This window comes from Mustela nigripes, chromosome 13, assembly GCF_022355385.1.
Source record: "Mustela nigripes isolate SB6536 chromosome 13, MUSNIG.SB6536, whole genome shotgun sequence".
Taxonomy (NCBI): Eukaryota; Metazoa; Chordata; class Mammalia; order Carnivora; family Mustelidae; genus Mustela; species Mustela nigripes.
The window spans coordinates 4,155,852-4,169,771 of NC_081569.1; the positions used below are offsets into that span (position 1 = coordinate 4,155,852).

General features: G+C 49.1%; 1 protein-coding gene across 14 annotated transcripts in view; it reads left to right on the top strand.

The window, feature by feature from the left end:
- CPEB1 (cytoplasmic polyadenylation element binding protein 1) overlaps nt 1–13,920 on the top strand; it is a 104,086-nt gene that overhangs the window by 74,241 nt on the left and 15,925 nt on the right. For 5 of the 14 annotated variants that reach the window (XM_059371507.1, XM_059371498.1, XM_059371492.1 and 2 more), the window contains exon 3: nt 4,930–5,121. In XM_059371507.1, coding sequence (XP_059227490.1) covers nt 4,968–5,121 — 154 coding nt within the window. In that variant the 5' untranslated portion in view covers nt 4,930–4,967. Of the gene's footprint in view, nt 1–3,124; nt 3,409–3,493; nt 3,663–4,393; nt 4,567–4,613; nt 4,727–4,929; nt 5,122–13,920 lie in introns of those variants that run through there. The other 9 variants (XM_059371494.1, XM_059371496.1, XM_059371506.1 and 6 more) reach the window with 7 other exon arrangements.

The window sequence follows — 13,920 nt, forward strand, 5'->3', positions numbered from 1 at the left end:
TCTTTAAGTTGCCAAAATGGATTTTCAAGATCATTTTGGCTTTCTGGATGTTTGGGTGAGAAAATTGTCTTTCAGTCTTTTTAGAAATACATTCTTAGGAATGCTACTTTATGGGCTTGTTAAAACCTTAAGAACCATAAATCATTGACTTAAGTAGACTCGGCTGACTATAAAGTTAGTCATTTGAAAGAATCTAATGGGGACAAACGATCCAGTGTCGTCCTCTCCTGTTCCAGGGACTGGAATCTGGGGATGAAGTTGAGATTTTTGTAAAAGTGCTCCAGTGTGGTTGCTGAACAAACTATATGTGCTGCTTTAAGGCCAAAAGAGGGAAAAGAAAAGAGGGGACAGATCTTACTTTTGCATTGTTGTGATTGTGCAGTTACTAAAGGAATGTGCACTAGCAGCCCGCTAACCTCACATGTTCGCTGTTGGTATTTTTCTGTGTTCCTTTACCAAAAGTTCCATCAGTGCACAGAATTGTCATGTTCTGGTCACGGTATAGATGCAGCTTTGTGGTCTGTTTATGCCATTGGTGTACGTATCTTCTTTCTCCCCAGCGGTTCTCCCTCTTCTCCCTCTCATCTCCGGCCTTCCCAGCTCTGACGTCTGGCTCCTCTTGGGCCCTTTCGCACATAGTTTCCTGTTTGAGTTCACAGGCATTCCTCGTTGCTCGGTGGAGCAGCATTTTGACATTCCAGCCTCCGTTCTCCCACGGCTCGACTCATGCAAACATGTTTACCTTGCTTACCTTCTTCCCTCCTGCCTCCTCAAAATTAGGTCTCCTTTTCCCTAGGATCAGCTTGTGATATCTGCTCTGAACCCAACTCAGGCTTCCCATGGGCCTCAGCCAGCTTTTTGCAATCACCATCAACCCTTGGGCGATGGCTCCTGCCTTCATGGTGTCACAAATGAGGACCTGGCGCTGCTCTCGTCTTACTCCCCTAACTTGCCAGAAAGGACTTTAAATTTTTGAACCAAATTAAGAAACTTAAATCAGAAGCTTTGTATAGGTATGGATAAAGAAAACTTGTAGGAAAAAGCATTTAAGAGAGAGATTGTTCAAAAGGTTGCCTTAGAGTGAGAATTTGCACTTCATCTTGCACTGGTTACCAGCCTTTAGTACATCAGAGTGCCCACCTGGTGCTCAGCAAGAGATCATGAAGACCGGCATCCAGTAAAAAGGGGCAGGTTCCTGCCCAGCATCTGCCATGAGTTTGAGAAGCAAAGAAAAGCTTTTGCTCAGTGAAATGAGCCTTTGAGACCTCTTCCCTAGAGTTAGTGTGGCTGGGAGTGTACTTCTCCAGCTCTCTTTCAGTACAGAGGGAAGAGGTGGAGCAGAATGGGAAGTTGGAGAGATGGGATCAGGCAGCCATTGGAAAGGACTACAAGGTTTCTGGAGGGGCCCCGGGCTGGTACAGTCAGTACAGTGTGTGACTCTTGATCTTGGAGTCATGAGTTTGAGCTCAACGCTGGGTATAAGGATTACTTAAAAAAAAAAAAAAAAAAAAAGAAGGAAGTCTTTTGAGTAAAATGTTTCTGAACACAACTGGCTGCAGATGGAGTGATCGTGCAAGCCAGTTCACCCACCGTCTCTGTTTAAGCCTGCTATCCGGGTATGAGTTTGTTTTCACTGAAGTATCACTAACCTAGAGCGTGCTGTTAGTTTCTGGTGTACAGCCTAGTGATCAGACAGTTCTCCATGATACTCAGTGCTTGCCACGGTAAGTAGCGGTGCCATCTGTCCCCATACGTCACCTGCGGTATTGTTAACTGTTTACCCGATGCTGTACTTCTTGTTACTGTAACTGACTCTATTTTTTATTATTATTTTTTATTTTTTAAATATTTTATTTATTTATTTGACAGAGATCACAAGTAGGCAGAAAGGCAGGCAGAGAGAGAGAGGAGGAAGCAGGCTCTCCACTGAGCAGAGAGAGCCTGATGTGGGGCTCGATCCCAGGACCCTGGGATCATGACCTGAGCCAAAGGCAGAGGCTTTAACCCACTGAGCCACCCAGGCACCCCTCTGTAACTGACTTTAAAATTGGATGTTTGTTCTGGTATAGTTATTAAAATCTGCCCCCTTTCTCTCTCAAAAATGCCTTGGTTTGGATGATAAATTATACAGTCACCCTACTGAAAATAGAACACTGATAAAACGCTTTGTGTCAGGCAGTGTACCAGACACTTCATGCGATCCTGAAAGGGAGCTGCAGTTGCAGATAAGAAGAGGCTCAGAATGGCTCAGTAACTTGGCCAAGAACGCACAGTGGCAGACCTTGTGAGCCAAAGCAGGATCCATCAGACGTGTAAAGCTATTTAACTTTTCCCAGCCTGTAGTGTTAAGCATTTAATGGGTATGGGCTCCACTGATTTTTAGGATCTAGTGAAGGAATCCTGCAGTGGTGGTAAAAACCTTTTTCTGGAAGAAACCATGGAATGGAGAATGTCTGGATGAGGCTGGAGGTGATGCCTTCAGTGGGCACGCTGGGAGTGAAGGTCAGGTTGTATTTCGATCCTGGAGTGCCCGGATGCGCTTACACATCAATGTCCTCAAACTGCGTTGCTGCTTGGGCCTGGGTCTGTCAACTTAGGTTGGGTGGGAAGGTTGTGGAAGTGGCATAGATCGTGTTGCTCAGACTTTCACGTGGGTTCATATCAACTGGGAATCTTGTTAAAATGTAGATCCTTTCTGTGGGTCTGGGGGTGGGGTGCATTGAGATTCTGTATTTGTAACAAGCCCCCACGATGCTGGTGCTGCTGGCGGGCCACACTAGACTGTGGGCAGCAAGAATATAGTCGGCTATCAGGTTCCCTTTGCCAGGGGCAGGAGGGTAGTCAGGAGTACAAAATCCTCACTTGAGAGGTTTGGGTGGGGATAGGAGCTTCTGGGCACAGTTGACCTCATTGTGGGGTGGAAGGGACTATACGGATAGCAGGGTTAAGGGGGATTGGATATTTAAATGTGGATGTTTTTAACGGTAGCATTACATTTTTGTAATTAATATGTACAGATTATTTTTCAAGTGTACTTTTAGCTTGTGCAAAGTATGAGCATCGAGCGGCAGGAGGGAGTGTTCTGGGGTGAGGGCAACACCGGCCTGGTGCAGCGGTGAGCGGGGCTTTAGCAAACACAGAGCGCAAGCGAGCAGTGTCTACAGCCAGACGGGAGTAACGTGGATGGATGACACAGCAGCAGATCTCTGAAAGAAAGAAAAGGAGAAGGAAAAAACCACCGAGGGGAGGAGTCCCTCCCACGGACCGGTCATTTCTCCCCTCCCGGCTATGCCTGAGTGCCCCAGGACGTGAGGGTGTACAGTGCAGAGAGCTTGGCTGGCCTCTCCTGCGGCTAACAGCATCACCCCTGCCTCTGCCCACCTGGGACCCTGTCACAGGCAGTCCCAGGTGGGCCGGCTTCCTGTATCTGGTTACTCCTTGTGGAACACAGGAACAAGCGAGGTGGAGAGCTTCCCACCTGGTCTAGGTGGGAGCGGCCTGCCTGCCGAGGCTGGGACTTGGCTCTGCCTTCTCAGAGGGGGAAGCCTTGTGACTACAGGTCATGATGGAAAAGGACTGATGGGGGAGAGAGCACGGAGGCAAAGAGAAAATGGCGGAAGTTCCACCATCTCCGGGCAGAGCTGGACTTTGTTGCTGGAGCTGTGAGTGGTCACAGGAGCAGGGCCTGGGTCCTGGGCAGCACCCCTGAGTGAGGCATCCGTGAGCCTCCCAGCTGGCCGGCGTAGCTCGGAGTGCGCCTGGAAGGCCAGAGAGAGAGTATCAGCAGAGCTGGGTGGGGGGAGCTCCTGAACACTGGAGATCTGATGAGGCAGAATATGGTTGGGACCGTTTCTCCTCCTTCTGTCTCTCCTGTTTTAGCGATGTCGCCCCAGTCTGTCCCTGTGGTTGCTGGAGGGTGGGGGAGCTGGACCTGACAGATCTGCTTATGACTCGGGCCCATCCTGCCGCGGTGAGGGAACGCTGGGGACAGGGATCGTCCTGGTGAGGGCAGTACTTACCTGGGCGTGTGGGTTGTGGGACACCTGAGCAGCCCGGTGGTTCCCTTCCCTCTGCCACAGCTGACCCTCTTTCTCTGTGATAAACTGCTCCAGACAAGCCTGGAGCACCAGGGGCTGTCCCCCAGGGTCCCAGAGTGCTGCGTTTTTCCGAAGGTGATCCTGTTCCAGTGGTAAACACTGCTGTGTCAGGGTGCTGCTCAGGGGCCACTTGGAGCACATAGATTTTTGCTAGCAGGATTGTGAAGCTTTGCATTGGGCTGCAAAACCAGGGCTTGAGCAAGCAGCTGGAGAGAGTCCAGGACTAGAGTGTTTTTGGGTTTGGGGGTGGAGAGCAGAGGGAGGGGAAGGGAGGGGCAGGAGGGCAGAGCTACACAGGCAGGCAGTCGGCTGCTTTGGCTTTGCTGTCAGCGGAGAGGACTTTAGTCCTGCCTGAGGGCCGCTTGGCCACCATTGCTGGAGACCGGAGGGCGCTGCCTCGGAACCCAGACTTACCAGCACTGCACCCGGACTGTTCCAAGTAGCTGTTGTGCTATCTTTTCCCGGGGAGGCAAGTCTCCTCCCTGTCGTCCCCTCCTGCTCCTCCCCCATTCTGTGAGGGATGATGCCGCTCTCTATTGCACGGCTCAGCCGGCTGATGTCACTGGCAGCGGGAAGCATCAGCAGCCTGATCACATGCTGGCCCCGTCTGTAATGCAGACGGGATAGGGGTGTGTATGTGGGGAGGGGGCCGTATGGCAACTGCTCTTGCTCTAACGCCCCCAAAAGTGCAGAGGCAGTGGCCACAGCGTCCAGCCAGCCTGGATGTCTGCTCCTCGGGCTTGGGAAAACTACTATTAATAAGACTTATTGTTGATAATACTGGGGAAAACAGCCCTTAACTCTGGGGTTTCTGCTGTCCTCCTGTCCAAAGCAGACTTCCAGGACTCTGAAGAAACATTTGCAAGCAGGATGCTTTTCCCCACCTCTGCGCAAGATTCTTCCCGGGGCCTCCCAGATGCAAATGACTTGTGCCTTGGCCTGCAGTCCCTCAGTCTCACAGGCTGGGACCGACCCTGGAGCACCCAGGATTCGGATTCCTCAGCCCAGAGCAGCACACACTCGGGTGAGTGCCAGAAAATGAGTTGGCTGGGGGAGGGGGACGCATGGGGTGGCAAGTGAAGACGTCTGTCCACAGCAACAGTTGTTCTCTTCCCCTTTGCATCACTCCCCCCCCCCCCAATACAACATGGAGCTGTTTTGCAAGAGATGAAAATGCTGGCTGTGAGTGTGGCAGGACAGATGGTGGCTCGTAAAGGCAGGCATGGCTTTTCCACTTACCCTGATAAATTCCCTGGAGTTGTTAGTCTGCACCTGTGGTGGCCCTGAGAAGGGTCCCCAAGGTGACAGTCTTATGCAGAAAAGATCCAGCTAACCCCCTAGTGCCCAGGCCTGTCTTGGAGATGATGAAGCAAAACACTTTTAGGTGGGGGAGGGGGACCTCAGGGGCTGATCACTGGAGGTCCAGATTCTGTTTCTCAGTGGCTTTGAAAACTAGGGGCCTGTATATGAGGATGGGTGGTCCCAGAATCATGGCAGGGGAATAATTTTAACCTCAGGTGAGGCTGCGTGGCACTAGGATATTGAAATTGGCTTAACATATGGGTAAGAGCATTGACCCTGGCTAGGGGTAGGCAGGGTCAGTAGGGTGGAGTAACTCTAAGCTGCAGAGGCTTTGTTTTTCTTTGTGTGAAGGGTAACCAAATGGACAGAGAAGAGCCACTCCCCTTTAGGGCCCCTTGTTGCCTTGGGAGGATTTGATGGGGACAGATTGAAGGGGGTTCTTGGCAACCCCTTGAGCTGCTTCTGGTGAGACCCTCCCAGTGCCCATTTATTTCCTTCTTGTGGTGCAGGGGGGTGGGGGGGGGGGTGTTGGCCAGACCCAAGGCTTGGAGTATTCAGGAAGAATGGGAACTTAGGAAATATGATAGGTAACTTAAGATCCACGTATCTTGCTTTATGTGAATTGTGTCTTATTAAAAAGAGTGTCGGCAGCAGATACTTTAGGGAGATGGAAAGGTAGTGGGGGTGGGGCAGCCATTTGCTGTTGATGCCGACTGTGGGATTCACTGAGCCTGCCATCCTTTCCTTGCCTCCCCCGCTCAAGAAACTGGCAGTCAAGGCAGCAAGGTACTGTCTTGTTGATTTCTCTGGCCTCCACCCTATTTGGCGCAGGTCTTTTTTTAGAATGCTTTGCAGAGCCTGGGACTGTTGTGTTTGTTGGCATTTTAATGGCCAGTTGTTTCAGCAAAATCCCATTTGACTGGGGTTAGGGGGTTGGATTTTTTTTTTTTTTTAATTTGATTGAGGATAGGGAAGAACTTTGCCATAAGTAACTACATCTGGATTAAGATAGAATTTCTTGAAGTACTGGCCTTCAGCTGACTCAGGTTTTTCCAGAAAGGTTGGTAGGTGCCCTGTTCCCCCACGCAAGCAAGTATGGTATCCTGTGCCTGGGGATCTTGGCTAAGAGGCCATGGTCACTTCTTTTATGTGGTACTCTGAGGTTGACCTGGATGGCCTATGAATCTGACCTTGTCCTCACTCCCACGGTATCTCAGGAAAAGACGGAGGAGCTCACAGAGGAGGTGGGCACCTGTCTTTGTGATCCACGTTTTACTAAGGCACTATCTTTCACTGACACCGGGTTGGGGTGTGGCCTTTCTTTGGCTCTGTTCTGTCTTAGCTACAAGGGTCCTCTGGAAAGGTATTATAGCACATAGAAGTGCAGGAGGACCCAACTTGGGTCTTGGAGAACATGGCTTGAAAGTTACTGTGAAATTGGGCTATAAAAAAATAGCTTGGACCCAGCCAAAATTTCTCTGGCTTCCATATTACCTGAATGTCTTGTCTTACAGCTGTTTGTCTCCAAAGTGGGGATGGATTTATTTCTCCGCCTTTCATCTCAGGCGTTAGTGACAAATACTGCATGATTCTGTGGATCAAGAAGGGACTGCAGTCTGTGGCCCTAGCATTCACAGGAACTAGAGGGCTGCCGTGGTGGTATGATCTGGCTATGGGCAGGGTTGGTGTAGCTCTGTCTTCCTTTCTGAGAGTTAAAGACACACTCATCCCTAATATCCATGATGTCTTTGAATTTTGCAGTCAAATGCTCTACCACTGAGCTATACCCCCATGTCTTTGAATTTTGAAACTTTGGTGATAGCCATCCCTCTTCTTTCTCTGAGCTCGGGCCCTTCACGGAGAGCTCACATGAGGGTGCTGCCTCCTGGAGTAGGCTGTAGCCCTCCCACCAGCCAGCTGCAGTGCCAGATCGGGCACCCTTGCCAGCAATGCGGGAACACGCAGCCCACATTCCAGTGCCTACACTGCCTTCCCATCTGAAGACCAACTAGCTCACTTTCTTCAGCGGGGAGGAGGTATTTTAACAGCTCTGGACAGTCTGGGAGTCACCCTTGCAGACAGCATGGCACTGGGCTGTCCGTGTGGTGCACAAGGTCCGGGCTGCGTCCTCGGGCTCTGCTTGGTGATCTGTTGCCCCAGGCACCCATGGCTTTACCTTTGACCATCCTCTGCCGCTGTTAAGTATTTAGCAGTTTTGGGTGCATGGGTAGAGCTAGCAGGGCTCTTGACTGAATATCTTGGCTCAAATTATTCAACAATCATTGAGTTCTGGCTGTCAGCCACGTACTAGGTTATTCGTCAGTGAATAAAACCCCCATAACTGTCCAGGGACAACCGGTGAGAAGGTGTACTAAATGCTGCATGGTAGTGGCTTCATATCGCTTTCATCAAGCACGACGGGCACTCTCATTTTCTCCCCTAGGTGATACAGATGTGTACAGAGAGATAGCTAGGTTTCTTTTTTTTTGCATAGGGACAACCCTTCATTGGGTTCTCAGCATGAGGCTGGTACATGGAGACCTTTCTCAGGGGACTAGGGTCCTTCTGTTACCTGGGTTCCATTGGCCTCAGAGGCCTGCTTGGTTCCACTGGAGGTGGAATCTGGTTTTGAGATTTGTGCCAGCATTGGTTTGGATATGGCACTTTGTGGGGTCCCTCTCTCAAGACAATGCCTACCCTGAGGCCTCACCTGTTGCTGGGAAGGAAGCCCTTTTAATATTAGAAGTGGGTGTTTCCCTTAGACCCCAGGGCATGTGTTCGGCTCTTCCTTTGTCTTCCTGGCAGTGTCTTAAGTCCTGTAATGGAGGAGCAGGGCTCTGAAAGCTGCCCCCAGGAGCTCAGGATGGGGGGTGGAATGCCTAAAAACCACTGGTTACCGACTGCTTCCCACACACAGTCTATCACATAACTTTAATGCCTCCAAAGTTCTGCGAAGTGGGTACAGACATTACTTTCGTTGTAAAGATGAGGAGGTAGGTTCACAGAGGTTGTGAAGTGCCAGAAATCACACAGCTGCCAGAATTCTACCCATGTCTCTTTGGTTCTAAAACTCTTGTGCTTTCTGTTACACCTGCCTTCCTGTAAGCAGAACTTGAACATGTGGATGAGAACACTTGCGTTGGAGTATCTCTGTATCAGCCCTGGGGTTGTCCAGCCAGAAGGGCTGTGTTCCCTTGCCGAGGCCCCTCAAGGCCAGGGCGTGCAGCGGACAGTTCTGACTGCCCTCCACCTGGGTGTCTGCCCATCAGCAGCAGTAGCTGATGGGTCGGTCTTCCTGATCCCACGTGGGGACCCTTGCATGCATAGTATTTACTCAGCAGGAAGGGGCATGGCTGAGAATCTTCTTCGGGTTGGGGGAGCTAGAAGCCAGGGAGTCCTTGTGTGCCTTGTACCGAAGCCCAGCAGGTAGACCAGATGTTCAGGCTGAGGATGCCAGAGGCATCTCTAAAGGCCCCTGTCCTTTAGAAGTTCCTCAGGGATTCTTAACCTGTCAGCCTTCTCTGGTTTCTACCCTGACCACTAACTGGTCAGGTTATGAATGGTATGTTCCCTGTACTGTTACTTGCAGGCTCCCTGTCGGGTGTGCAGGCTGGGTCAGCGTGGGATGAAAGGGGCACTCTTGGCATTTTGCTTCTGCTGCTGTCCTTCCAAGCAGCCTTTCTGAGGTGACATTCAGCCTTTCTGAGGTGACAGAGTTCGGCTTCTCATCCATAGAACATGGTCCTCCTGGGCCTGACCAAGTTCTACAAATCTAATTCACTTATCCACTTTGCCACTTCTGTCCCCAGCATGCAGCACAGTGCCTGGCTCCTGGCTTTTTATAAGGGTGTTTTGAATGAATAATGAGTGCCAAGCCACTGTTCTTGTTGTTAATCCTGGGTACTTTTGAACTGTAGATTGGTCAAGGTCTCTTCCATTCTTCTGCCTCCTACTTGTTTTGATCAGCTGGATGGATAGATTTCTTCAAAGATCAGTATCTCTGAACCTTCCTAGATTCTAAAGCATGAAGACACATATTTACAGAAGATTCTGTCGTTCACTAGGACGTGAACACTGTCATGGAGTCAGGCAGTCTACTGAGGGGAGACTGGGGTTGTCCAGCCAGAAGTGCAGAGAAGAGGGAGGGCCTGGGAAGCAGTAAACGTGTGGTGCCTCCTGGATGAAAAAGAAGTTGTGTAGGAGAGCATGTGTACTGCAAGGGTTAAGATAGGAAAGGAGGTATTGTAGGTATGTGGCCCTAAATCTCAGGCTAGAAATAATGGCCCCTGGTCTGGGTTTTTTCCCCATGACTACTCCCAGGAGATAGCAGGCATCTGACTATGATGTCTTGGGCCTGGTCTCTCCCCAAGCTGAGCTCAAACTCAGACACTGTCTTACGATCCCTATATCCCGTGCCAAGCTCTTGCTGCCATTATTGTTGCCACCACCAGACTCGGGGTGACTTTGTACTCTTGGGGAAGGCTTCAGAAAATTCGAACAGTGACTCAGCTGTAAAACCCACAGGAACTGGCATAGAAGGGTGAAAGTGGAGAAAGTTAACAATCGGTCTAAAAATATTACTGCTGATTTGGTCTCCTGTACCCTCGGAGGTAGCTTTAATGAGCTGGAACCCTCTGCCAGGTCCTCTCCTCCCGTGACTTCCCAGAGTGCTGTCTGTCGCTGATGCCGATTCTTGCCAGCATGGGAGTGGGGATGCGTGCCTCTGCTCCAGAAAGCGAACACGGCTTTTCTTAGTCGCTTTTGGAAGGCCCAAGTTATATACACTTGGCTACCAGAAGCTCAGACTTTTCCAGTCCCCGAGTTGTGGAGTTGAGGAATAGAGCACAGAGGTCAGGGCCTTGGCTCTCGTTGAAGGGTGACTATGGAATTCTCTCCCACACTTTCCACCCCCCAAGCCATCTGGGTTAATACTCGACATCTGGCCTTGGTGAAGCTCTGTGCCCTGTGATGGGAAGTAGATTTCGAGATAAGTTACTGGCCTGCAACATGAGTGACCTGTCACTTCCACGGGATTTAAGTTATGTAGCTTAAAGAGTGTGTCTTTCCAAAAAATGTACTTCCTATTTTAGGAGAAAGAGGGGAACCTGTCAATTGCCAGCTATTTGGCTCCTTCCCTCCCGATTCTCAGCTGGTAAAAATCAATGCTGGCCGCCCAGCAGCCTTACACCAAGGGAATTATGATCTCATGGCCTGGGCCGGGAGTAAGTCAGGTTCCATCTCTTGAAATGAGGTGCCATCTTCCCCAGAAGCTTTTCCTTTGATCTGTAGTTATTGACAGAACTACCTGGCCAGGCCCTGTGTGAGCTGACTATAGGACAGGTCACTCCAGGGCATCTGACCATAGGTGACAGTTTCCAGAAACCTGGTTCCTTCTGTGGGTTGAAGGAAATATCAGAACATCTGGAAGACCCTATGCCTCTTCATACAAGATTTTGTCTTCCCTATATCTTCTAGTCAAACTCCATATCCTTGGCCCCTTCCACTGTAATATTTGCAAGAAACTGCATGGAGGGGCTGATATGACCCAGCTGTGTTAATCCCGGGGCCTTCTGATCTTAGGTCTGCTGGATGGCCTTGTCATTTCCAGAGCTATCAGTTGAAGCCCCTTGACCTTGTTCTTGTGTGGTTGGCACTGCATTCAGTGGAGCACTCTGTCCTGTTCTTCCAGATTGGCATATGGAAGTATCTACGAATGGCTGCAAGGATCCCAACAGAGGGCAGGGAGGTGCCTCTGCTGTCTTGCCTTCCTCGAGTAGAGTAACTGTCTTCTACTCGTACCTATATATGTTTAGTTCTCTCTAAAGAAAGTATTTGAAACCACTGGAAGGAGTACGGTCACAAATTGGCTGTGGCAAGTAACTACTTCTGCCAGCCTCTGTTTTGATAATGGGCTGGGATGAACTAAAATTTTTTTCCCTACTTCTGTGTTGCCTCCATGTCAATATTGTGTCCTTAAGTCGAATAACTTTGCTGGAAAGAGTGTAGCCTCGGTGAGCATACCAGCTCTAAGGGAGGCGAGGTCTCCAGCCTTCCGGGACTCTTCCGCAGATGCGGGTCACCTGCTCTCTGCCAGGTGTAAGCTAATTACTGTTGGAGGGGTCGGCATGCTTGGTTGAGAAGGCAGAACTTTGTCCACATGTGTGCCTGCAAATATTCATGCACGTTTCTGAGGTTTTAAAAAGCTTGTTTAAAAGAAGATTATTTCTTCTTATAGGCTAAGGCTTGAAAGGTACTTAATTATCACCCTCCCTCCGACACCGCCCCCGCTGGGGAATCTAGGCCCTATTTCTTGTGCTTGATTCTCCTTTTTGGGCTAGATCCAGTTACCTTGCAAGAGGCAGAGAAAGTCCAATGGGAATTGACTAGTTTTCCTTCATGTCATTAAAAAAAAAAAACTTCGGGAATAATTTCAGATTTACTAAAGTCTTAAAGTTACACAAGGAATACTTGTATTTCTTTTATCCGGATTCTCCTGTTGTTGGCATTTACCTTTATCACTTGCGTGTTCTCTTTCTCTGTCTCTATATAAGTTCTTCCTGACCCATTAAGAACAGAGATGTTCTTATGTAACAGAGACGTTCTCAATTCCAGTCAACGCAACGTTGCTACAACACTTCATTAAACTGTTGTTCGTGGTCCGGTTTTGTCGTGTGACCTGGTAGTGTCCTTCGTGGCACCTCTCCTTGTCTCTTCACCGGTGTCTGCTTCAAGCAGTAGGCCCTAGCTCCCTTTGTTTTTTCCCAGCATGAGCTTACAAAGACTTCCAGCTGTCCTGAATATTTTTCTCGACATTCAGCTTGCTCTAGTCAACATTTTTCCCGAAACTGTTACCACAGTCTATACCAGACTTGTGTATTCTTTGCTCCTGGTTATTGTCACCTCCCTCTCTCCTCCCTACTCCCCACTGCACACCCCACCCATGTTTTCAGAGATCAGATTCTTTGGGAAATGTCCTATATAGCCACCATGCTTTTGTTAGTTTAGGTATTAGTTGCCATTATGCTGTAAGAGCTGTGTTTAACCTACAATCTTTAAGTCAAGGGAAATGATGACATGAAAAGCTTTTGGGGTGTGGTGAGGGGAACTGATCAGAAGCTTGATGTAGCAAGCCTCAGGTTTTTCTAGATGAGTGCTTCTCAAACTGTAATGTGCACGTAATCCTCCTGGGGATCTTGTTCAAAATGTAGGTTCTGAATTAGTAGGTCTGGAGTGGGGCCCACGATGCATTTTTAATGAGTTCCTAAAGTGGCAGGGCCCTAGAGAAGTTTCAAGGCCTGGATGATTTAGATCCCAAGGCACTGACCTTTGGTAGGGGTGTGAGCTTTGTCAGTAGTTGATGGTCTTAAAGGAATTTGAATAAAAGGTGTCGGGAACATGAAGACAAAAAGATGTAAGGTCCTGGGTATTAAAAAAAAAAAGTAGCTAGTGAATGGTGCATTACAGAAGATAGAGCTCAGAATCAGAAGGAGCTGGGACACATCCTGTCACTCACTACCTGTTACTTTGCCCAACACTTGACCTTTGAGCCTTGGGTTCTCTTTGGTACTAGTAATCACTGCTTCGGATTTAGTGAAGATTACTTTCCTGAAGTGCTTCTGACAGAGCATCTGGCACATGCTGTGTGTGTAGGAAGTGGAAGTTGCTGTTAGTGGATGGTAGGAGCTTGGTTGAACCTGGTTCAGATTGTAGAACAGATGACTGACTGTGAACCATGGGCACTTAAGGAAGTGAGTTCATTAGTGGCCAACGTGGGTTGTCATGCCATTTTCTTTTTAGACAGGCTTATTATCACATTGAGCGGAGTGCCATAGACCTAATTCTTAGCTTTGACACAGGAATTTGACAGACTCTCAAGATATCTTTGCGGGCATGGTAAAAAAAAAAAAAAAAAAATGCGAGTTAGTTGAGGTGGATGGATTTGTGGCTGGAGAATAGAAAAACAGCACGGTCGTGAACAGAAGCTGATGTGAATGAGAAGAGTGGTCACAGGGACACCCATTTTGCTTTTTGACTCTTCCAAATAACATGTTTTTAAGAAACCTTGGGTGAAGACAGTTACTGTAGCCTGTATTCATTGTCCTTGACATCCCCAGACACAAACCCTTGGGGCCAGCTACATTCTCTTGAGCTTTTTTCTGCTGTTTTATGCTGTGTGTCCCTCAACAACTCCGGGGGCTCCCTACAGTGCTGTACCTTTTTCTCGGATTGACACACAGTCCTGTCTTGCCTTTCCCTGGGGAATGCTGCCTCTGACTCGTGCATTTGCTTTTCCTCCCTGGTGCTGCTTTGTCAAGTGAGAGAGAGCATTCTTCCAGGCCTCATAGGCCACTTACTTCAGCCATTCCTTTTGTTGTTCTTTCCAGTTTCCCCATTCTTTCCTTCTTTGAGGGTTTCGGGGTTCGTTTGCTTGTTTGTTTTAACCCCAGACCCGTTATTACCATGGGTCCCTTTAATATCCCTTTGGATGAGCTGTCCAGCTTCTCAGGCTCCACACGTTCCA